This window comes from Telmatherina bonti, assembly GCF_933228915.1.
Source record: "Telmatherina bonti genome assembly, chromosome: 21".
Classification (NCBI taxonomy): domain Eukaryota; kingdom Metazoa; phylum Chordata; class Actinopteri; order Atheriniformes; family Telmatherinidae; genus Telmatherina; species Telmatherina bonti.
In genome coordinates this window covers 35,563,124-35,572,076 of record NC_136630.1, presented here as the reverse complement: position 1 = coordinate 35,572,076, position 8,953 = coordinate 35,563,124, and the positions used below count along the sequence as shown (strand labels likewise).

Below are 8,953 nucleotides of genomic sequence, written 5' to 3'. Positions count from 1 at the left end.
ATGACTGTTAGTAGTACTGCTGTAGTACATGAATGTTAGTAGTACTACTGTACTAAAGACTGTTAGTAGTACTATTGTAGTAAATGACTGTTAGTAGTACTACTGTAGCAAATGACTGTTAGTAGTACTGCTGTAGTACATGTCTGTTAGTAGTACTACTGTAGTAAATGACTGTTAGTAGTACTACTGTAGTACTTCTCTGTTATTAGTACTACTGTAGTACTACTGTAGTACTGCTCTGTTATTAGTACTACTGTAGTACATGAATGTTAGTTATACTACTGTAGTACATGAATGTTAGTAGTACTGCTGTAGTAAATGACTGTTAGTAGTACTACTGTAGTACATGACTGTTAGTAGTACTACTGTAGTACATGAATGTTAGTGTTACTACTGTACTAAAGACTGTTAGTAGTACTATTGTAGTAAATGACTGTTGGTAGTACGACTGTAGTAAATGGCTGTTAGTAGTACTACTGTAGTAAATTACTGTCAGTAGTACTACTGTAGTAAATGACTGTTAGTAGTACTGCTGTAGTAAATGACCGTTAGTAGTACTACTGTAGTAAATGACTGTTAGTAGTACTACTGTAGTAAATGGCTGTTAGTAGTACTACTGTAGTAAATGACCGTTAGTAGTACTACTGTAGTAAATTACTGTTAGTAGTACTACTGTAGTACATGAATGTTAGTGTTACTACTGTACTAAAGACTGTCAGTAGTACTACTGTAGTAAATGACTGTTAGTAGTACTACTGTAGTAAATGGCTGTTAGTAGTACTACTGTAGTAAATGACTGTTAGTAGTACTATTGTAGTAAATTACTGTTAAGTAGTACTGCTGTAGTAAATTACTTTTAGTTGTACTGCTGTAGTAAATTACTGTTAGTAGTACTACTGTAGTACATGAATGTTAGTGTTACTACTGTACTAAAGACTGTTAGTAGTACTACTGTAGTAAATGACTGTTAGTAGTACTATTGTAGTAAATTACTGTTAAGTAGTACTGCTGTAGTAACTGACTTTTAGTTGTAATGCTGTAGTAAATGACTGTTAGTAGTACTGCTGTAGTACATGAATGTTAGTAGTACTACTGTACTAAAGACTGTTAGTAGTACTATTGTAGTAAATGACTGTTAGTAGTACTACTGTAGCAAATGACTGTTAGTAGTACTACTGTAGTACATGTCTGTTAGTAGTACTACTGTAGTAAATGACTGTTAGTAGTACTACTGTAGCAAATGACTGTTAGTAGTACTACTGTAGTACTGCTCTGTTATTAGTACTACTGTAGTACTACTGTAGTACTGCTCTGTTATTAGTACTACTATAGTACATGAATGTTAGTTGTACTACTGTAGTACATGAATGTTAGTGTTACTATTGTAGTAAAGACTGTTAGTAGTACTACTGTAGTAAATTACTGTTAAGTAGTACTGCTGTAGTAAATGACTTTTAGTTGTACTGCTGTAGTAAATGACTGTTAGTAGTACTGCTGTAGTACATGAATGTTAGTAGTACTACTGTACTAAAGACTGTTAGTAGTACTACTGTAGTAAATGACTGTTAGTAGTACTACTGTAGCAAATGACTGTTAGTAGTACTACTGTAGTACATGTCTGTTAGTAGTACTACTGTCGTAAATGACTGTTCGTAGTACTACTGTAGCAAATCACTGTTAGTAGTACTACTGTAGTACTGCTCTGTTATTAGTACTACTTTAGTACTACTGTAGTACTGCTCTGTTATTAGTACTACTGTAGTACATGAATGTTAGTTGTACTACTGTAGTACATGAATGTTAGTGTTACTATTGTAGTAAAGACTGTTAGTAGTACTACTGTAGTAAATGACTGTTAGTAGTACTACTGTAGTAAATGACTGTTAGTAGTACTACTCTAGTACTGCTCTGTTATTAGTACTACTTTAGTACTACTGTAGTACTGCTCTGTTATTAGTACTACTGTAGTACATGAATGTTAGTTGTACTACTGTAGTACATGAATGTTAGTGTTACTATTGTAGTAAAGACTGTTAGTAGTACTACTGTAGTAAATGACTATTAGTAGTACTGCTGTAGTAAATGACTGTTAGTAGTACTACTGTAGTACTGCTCTGTTATTAGTACTACTTTAGTACTACTGTAGTACTGCTCTGTTATTAGTACTACTGTAGTACATGAATGTTAGTTGTACTACTGTAGTACATGAATGTTAGTGTTACTATTGTAGTAAAGACTGTTAGTAGTACTACTGTAGTAAATGACTATTAGTAGTACTGCTGTAGTAAATGACTGTTAGTAGTACTACTGTAGTACTGCTCTGTTATTAGTACTACTGTAGTACTACTGTAGTACTGCTCTGTTATTAGTACTACTGTAGTACATGAATGTTAGTAGTACTGCTGTAGTACATGAATGTTAGTGTTACTATTGTAGTAAAGACTGTTAGTAGTACTACTGTAGTAAATTACTGTTAAGTAGTACTGCGGTAGTAAATGACTGTTAGTAGTACTACTGTAGTAAATGACTGAGAGTCTCAAAGAGCCGAGCAGGAGGCAGAGCCTTTGGTTATCAGGCCCCTCTCTTATGGAATAAGCTCCCAGTTAGTGTTAGGGAAGCAGACACCCTCCCCACCTTTAAGACTAGGCTGAAGACTTATCTTTTTGCAGGGAGTAGCAGTTCCTGTTGTCTGTTGTCTTTCTGTCCTCTTCCCCCCACACAGCAGAGGCAGATGGCTGCCTGTCCTGAGCCGGGTTCTGCCGGAGGTTTCCTTCCTGTTAAAAGGGAGTTTTTTTCCTTCCCACTGTTGCCAGTGTGCTTGCTCAGGATGGGAGATTGAGTTGGACTCAACTCAATCTGTTGGTTTCCTTATATAGGCTGTTATGAATTGGCCTTCATTATGTTTTCCCCTCTGTCTGTAAAGCGTCTTGAGATGGCATTGCCGTGATTTGACACTATATAAATAAAGTTGAATTGAATTGAATTGAATTCACATGTGACTGGAGAGGGAGAAAAACCAAGTGAGGACGAGTGGAACCAGGAACAAGGACTACTTCATTTGTATCAGACCAGGTCATGATGCAGGCTTTTCAACTGTGCACTGATAACAAGCTGGATGCTCCCTCTCATCTTTAGTCTGCAGGACACGCCGTCCATGCTGTCCACAAACTATTCCACATCTTCATCCAGGTTTCCACTCAGAACATTTTAAATGAGCTTTGGTCCAGAGAAGACGGCGTGTTTCTGGATCCACTTCACATATGATGGAGCTTTAACCTGCATGTGTGGATCTCAGCCTGAACTGGGTTCACACTGACCTATGTGTAGGCAGTGCCACATGGATACAGTTGCTCTTCTCTGAACACGTTCCACTCTGTATGTTCTGCATGTGACAGTTACTGAGTCGTCCTGCAGGTTTATTTACGAACAACAGCTAGTTTTCTATCTATGTTTCTGATTTATATTTAACTTGTTAGTTTCTGGTGCTCCTGACAATTGTTGGCTTTGTCCTCCTGCACAGGCAACATGAGTGGCCCTATGTATGGTTTTGATACAGGTGTAGCAGGTCCAGAATCTGTGGTTAGCTTGTATATATATATATATATATATATATATATATATATATATAGTGTAGTGTGTGTGTATGTGTACATACATGTTTGTTATATGTCTCTTTCTCTACAAAGTGTTTTCTCTGTCTGCTGTCTTCTATCTTTTTTCTTTCTTCCTTTTTCTATCTTCTCCAGTCTAGTCCAGTAGTACAAGCACTGTAATATAAACACTTATCCAGAATATGAAGGGAATCATCATATCTGTAAAGCTCCTCTAGGTAAAGTCAATTTGTTCAGCAGAACAGCATCCAGATAATCACTCTGCTGCTTCAATGCTGGACAAGAAAAAAAAAAAAAGAAGAACCACCACCTATGTGATTCTGTGTTTCTGCAGCTGTCCTGTATGTGGGAGGATGTCCGGTGGCTAAGGCAGAGCATGTCCGTGTCAATGTCGTCCTCATCCACACTGCAGGCCAGACACAAGATGCTCACAGCGACAGGCCAGCTGCAGGTCAGACTCAGTTTTCAGCTTTCTCAGTTTGTGTCTTTGTTCTTTGATTTAATAAAGCTTTTTAATCTGTTCCACCTGCAGAACCTCCTGGGGACCCACAACCTGGGTCGGGTCCACTACGAGCCCATCAAGGATCGCCATGGCAATGTGTTGCTGGTGACCATTCGTGACACAGAGAGCCAGCACTCGCTGTTCAGTGGGAAGTGGATGCAGGTGACCAAACTGCAGAGTCAGAGGAAGTCTCTGTCCACACCTGAGGAGCCATATGCCCTGGACATCCTCATCATCACTATACAGGTGAGGAAAGAGGGATGTCATGTGGCTTGCGGCACTAAAATCCTGGACCAGTTCACCAGGTTTTGCTGGATCAGATTCTTATTAATCAGAAGCATATAGAGTCTGAAGTTTACCAGATCATCCAGGTGTCCCTGGACACCTCATATGAAAGGCTGGAAGAATGTCCTTCCTTTCAACACTAGTTTTATCTGATAAACCAGGTGCCACTTTTGTCCAAACCAGAAAAGTGATCTCATAATAACAAAAGCTAAATTTCCCCATTTTCCACAAACACATCATAAAGATGTTAATATTTAATGAGCCAACCTTTTAGAAAACATGATGAAAATCATGAAATTTAAAAAGAAAAAAAGTCAACAATATTTTCACTCAGTTACACATTTATATGACAGTTGTTTTTAAATATTTGTATTTATTAGGGTTGGGTCCTATTATCCAAATGTTTGTTATTCTTCTCACTCCACTTCTCACTTAAATTTGACCCCCTTAGTCTCCATGGGAACCTGTGAAACTTGGCACACACAACAAGCCCAGCAAAAATAGCGATATTCTAGGTCCGCCCCCTAAACACACACAAAAAAAAAAAAAAAAATCCCCAAAGGAATTGGATCTCAAAAGACTACTAGAATTGTGCCGTAGAACTGCAGAATTGTGTGACTGAGGTGAATGCAGCAATAGATACAATCCCTAGTGCGACCGTCATTGAAACCAATGAGCTGATATACAGTACAGCAACAGTGATCCTGGAGAAGCTTGGTCAACATAACATCAAGAGCAAGAAGGAGGCACCATGGAAGAGGAGGTTAGAAACCAAGATAAAGACATCTCGAAGGGAAGTTAGTCAACTGTCAGAACTCCACAAGGACACAACCATGAAAAAGGTTCCAGAGAGGTACAGCCAGATGTCCATACCTGAGGCCCTGGAAACCACCAAACAAAGACTCCAAGCATTGGCTGCACGACTGAAGACATACACAAGAGAAGTTGAAGAAGAATAAACTGGGTGTTCTCAACTAACCCAGCTAAAGTGTACTCCCAGTGGCAGGGTAATACTACACAAGCTGACCCACCAAGGCTGGAGACGGAACAATACTGGAAAGACATATGTGAGAAGGAGGCATCACATAACAGTGAAGCACAGTGGTTAAAACACCTCAGAGCAGACCACAGCTCCCTCCCTGAACAAGACCCAGTTGCCAACACAGTGGCAGATATCCAGCATAGACTCTCAGGTATGAAGAACTGGTCAGCGCCTGGCCCTGATATGATCCATGCCTACTGGCTAAAGAGGCTGACTTCACTCCATCAACGCCTGGCAGCACAGATGAACCAACTCCTGAGGGATGGGACTCATCCTGAATGGCTGACCACGGGACGAACAGTCCTGATACTGAAAGACCCCCACAAGGGATCAGTCCCATCCGACTAACCTGCCTCTCCACAACATGGAAGCTGTCACGAAAGCAGTGGAGATGTGGTGTGGACCCAATTGCAGAGATGAGGGAAGCCGGTATGCAGAACTCAGACAGATTTATTTTCCTCAGAGGAACCCAGGGAACTCAGAACAGACAAACTAAACTAAGGTACAAAATGATCCAGCAAACAATGAGTGAACAGGAGTAGTATAAATACACAGGAAAAACCGAACGAGAAACAGGTGAAACAAATGAACCCAGGTGAACCAAATCAATGAACAGGAAATCTAAGAAGCTAACCAAGAACCAAGACAGGAAAAACTACAAAATAAAACAGGAAGCCCAAAAACAAAGCACAGAAAAACCCAAATCATGACAGTACCCCCCCCTCAAGGGCCGGCCACCAGACGGCCCAAAAAGTTCAGAGTCCAGACACGGGTGGGAGGAGGGGGCCCGGAGGAGGGACCAAGGGAAAAAACAAAGTGCAGGGGCACAGGGCCGGGGGAAGAATCCAAATGGCCCAGCTCAGGAAACAGTCTGGGGGCAGGCTCGGCTCTGGAGGCCCAGACGACAGGGGCAGCCTCGGCTCTGGAGGACGGCCGGGAGGCCCAGACGACGGGGGCAGCCTCGGCTCTGGAGGATGGCCGGGAGGCCCAGACGACGGAGGAGAAGGAGCGACCTCCTCGCCGGACACTGGAGACGGAGGAGAAGGAGCGACCTCCTCGCCAGACACTGGAGACGGAGGAGAAGGAGCGACCTCCTCGCCGGACACTGGAGACGGAGGAGAAGGAGCGACCTCCTCGCCGGACACTGGGGACGGAGGAGAAGGAGCGACCTCCTCGCCGGACACTGGGGACGGAGGAGAAGGAGCGACCTGAGACCCCCTCGGGAACTGGGGAAAGAGGAGGAGCGTCCCGACCTGGGACCCCTCGGGAAATCGGGACAGAGGAGGAGCGTCCATCTCCTGGACCCCCTCGGGAACTCGGGACAGAGGAGGAGCGTCCATCTCCTGGACCCCCTCGGGAACATGGAGCAAGGGAGGAGCGTCCCGTCCTGGGACCCCCTCGGGAACATGGAGCAAGGGATGTGGACGAGCTCTGGGCGCTGGCGTGGGAGCCTGCAGCGCCGGACGGGTTCTGGGCGCTGGCGTGGGAGCCTGCAGCGCCGGACGGGTTCTGGGCGCTGGCGTGGGAGCCTGCAGCGCCGGACGGGTTCTGGGAGCAGGCGGGGACACTGGAGATGTGGGCCTCGGAGCAGGCGGGGACACTGGAGACGTGGGCCTCGGAGCAGGCGGGGACACTGGAGACGTGGGCCTCGGAGCAGGCGGGGACACTGGAGACGTGGGCCTCGGAGCAGGCGGGGACACTGGAGACGTGGGACTCGGAGCAGGAGGCAAAGGGGAGCAATGTTGTTTGCAGTCCCGCCTCCTCCTGGCCATCCCAGCAGTCCATTTAAGCCCTAGCGATGGAGGAGACCAAATAGCCAATCTGGACCCTAGTATGGATTGGGTGCTGGCTTACCCCGGCTTGGAGAGTTCATAGCAGCCCGTCTGCAGAAGAGCTCATATGGGGTTATTTTCTCCGCTGGGTCCGCGTCTGGCTGGATCATTCTGTCACGAAAGCAGTGGAGATGTGGTGTGGACCCAATTGCAGAGATGAGGGAAGCCGGTATGCAGAACTCAGACAGATTTATTTTCCTCAGAGGAACCCAGGGAACTCAGAACAGACAAACTAAACTAAGGTACAAAATGATCCAGCAAACAATGAGTGAATAGGAGTGGTATAAATACACAGGAAAAACCGAACGAGAAACAGGTGAAACAAATGAACCCAGGTGAACCAAATCAATGAACAGGAAATCTAAGAAGCTAACCAAGAACCAAGACAGGAAAAACTACAAAATAAAACAGGAAGCCCAAAAACAAAGCACAGAAAAACCCAAATCATGACAGAAGCTCCTGTCAGGCATCATAGCAGCTAAGGTAAATGGACACATGGATCAATACATGGCAGAGACACAGAAACGCATTGGCAAAGCAACCAGAGGAGTCAAACATCAGCTACTGGTTGACAGAGCAGTCGCCTGAGACTGTAAAACCACACAGACAAACCTGTGCACCGCCTGGATTGACTACCGGAAAGTCTACGACTCGATGCCACACACATGGATCCTGGAATGTCTGAAGCTGTACAAGATCAACTGCTGCATAAGGACCTTCATTGTGAGCTCAATGAGGCTGTGGCAGACAACCCTGGAGGCCAACTTCAAGCCAATTGCACAAGTCTCCATCATGCCCTGTCTCCGCTGCTGTTCTGTAGAGGCCTGAACCCCCTCAGCCAACTAATCAACAAGACTGGCTGTGGATACCGACTCAGGAATGGAACCACCATCAGCCACCTCCTGTACATGGATGACATCAAGCTGTACGCTAAGAGTGAGCGGGACATCGACTCACTGATCCACACCACCAGGCTCTACAGCAGGGACATCAGAATGTCATTCGGACTGGAGAAATGTGGGCGGATGATAACAAAGAGAGGGAAGGTAATCCATACGGAGGGCATTGAACTCCCAGAGGGCAGGATAACAGATGTGGAGGAAAGCTACAAGTACCTGGGCATACCACAGGTGAATGGCAACCATGAAGAAGCCACAAGGAAAGCTGCCACAGCTACATACCTGCAGCGACTGAGGCAAGTACTGACAAGTCAGCTCAATGGCAAGGACAAGATCCGGGCAATTAACAGCTACGCCCTGCCAGTGATCAGATACCCTGCTGGGATAATAAGATGGCCAAAGGAGGAAGCTCAGACCACGGACTTCAAAACATGGAAGCTGCCACCATGCATGGAGGGTTCCACCCCAAGTCCAGTGTCCAGCGACTATACACAAAGAGCTAAGAAGAGGGCCGGGGACTAGTGAGCATCAAGGCCACTTTCCAAGATGAAACATCCAAACTCCATGAATACATCAGGAAGAGGGCACCGAGGGATGAAGCACTTAGTGAATGTCTCAGACAGTGGAATCTGGAGGAACACGAGATGGAAGAACCATCATGGGAGGAAAAGCCCCTGCATGGGATGTACCACCGGCAGATCACTGATGTGGGCAATATAAACAAGTCCTATCAATGGCTGGAGAGGGCTGGATTGAAGGACAGCACATAGGCACTAATCATG

General features: G+C 44.8%; 1 protein-coding gene across 1 annotated transcript in view; it reads left to right on the top strand.

Annotated features, from left to right (window-relative positions):
• Positions 1-3,945: 3,945 nt before the first annotated feature.
• The window catches only part of LOC306771507 (ankyrin repeat and fibronectin type-III domain-containing protein 1-like), a gene marked incomplete at its 5' end in the record, with an annotated part of 24,610 nt that continues 19,602 nt past the window's right edge, over positions 3,946-8,953 (top strand). The window contains 2 exons of the mRNA XM_079260673.1: positions 3,946-4,062; positions 4,144-4,359. Coding sequence (XP_079116799.1) covers positions 3,946-4,062; positions 4,144-4,359 — 333 coding nt within the window. The remainder of the gene's footprint in view (positions 4,063-4,143; positions 4,360-8,953) is intronic.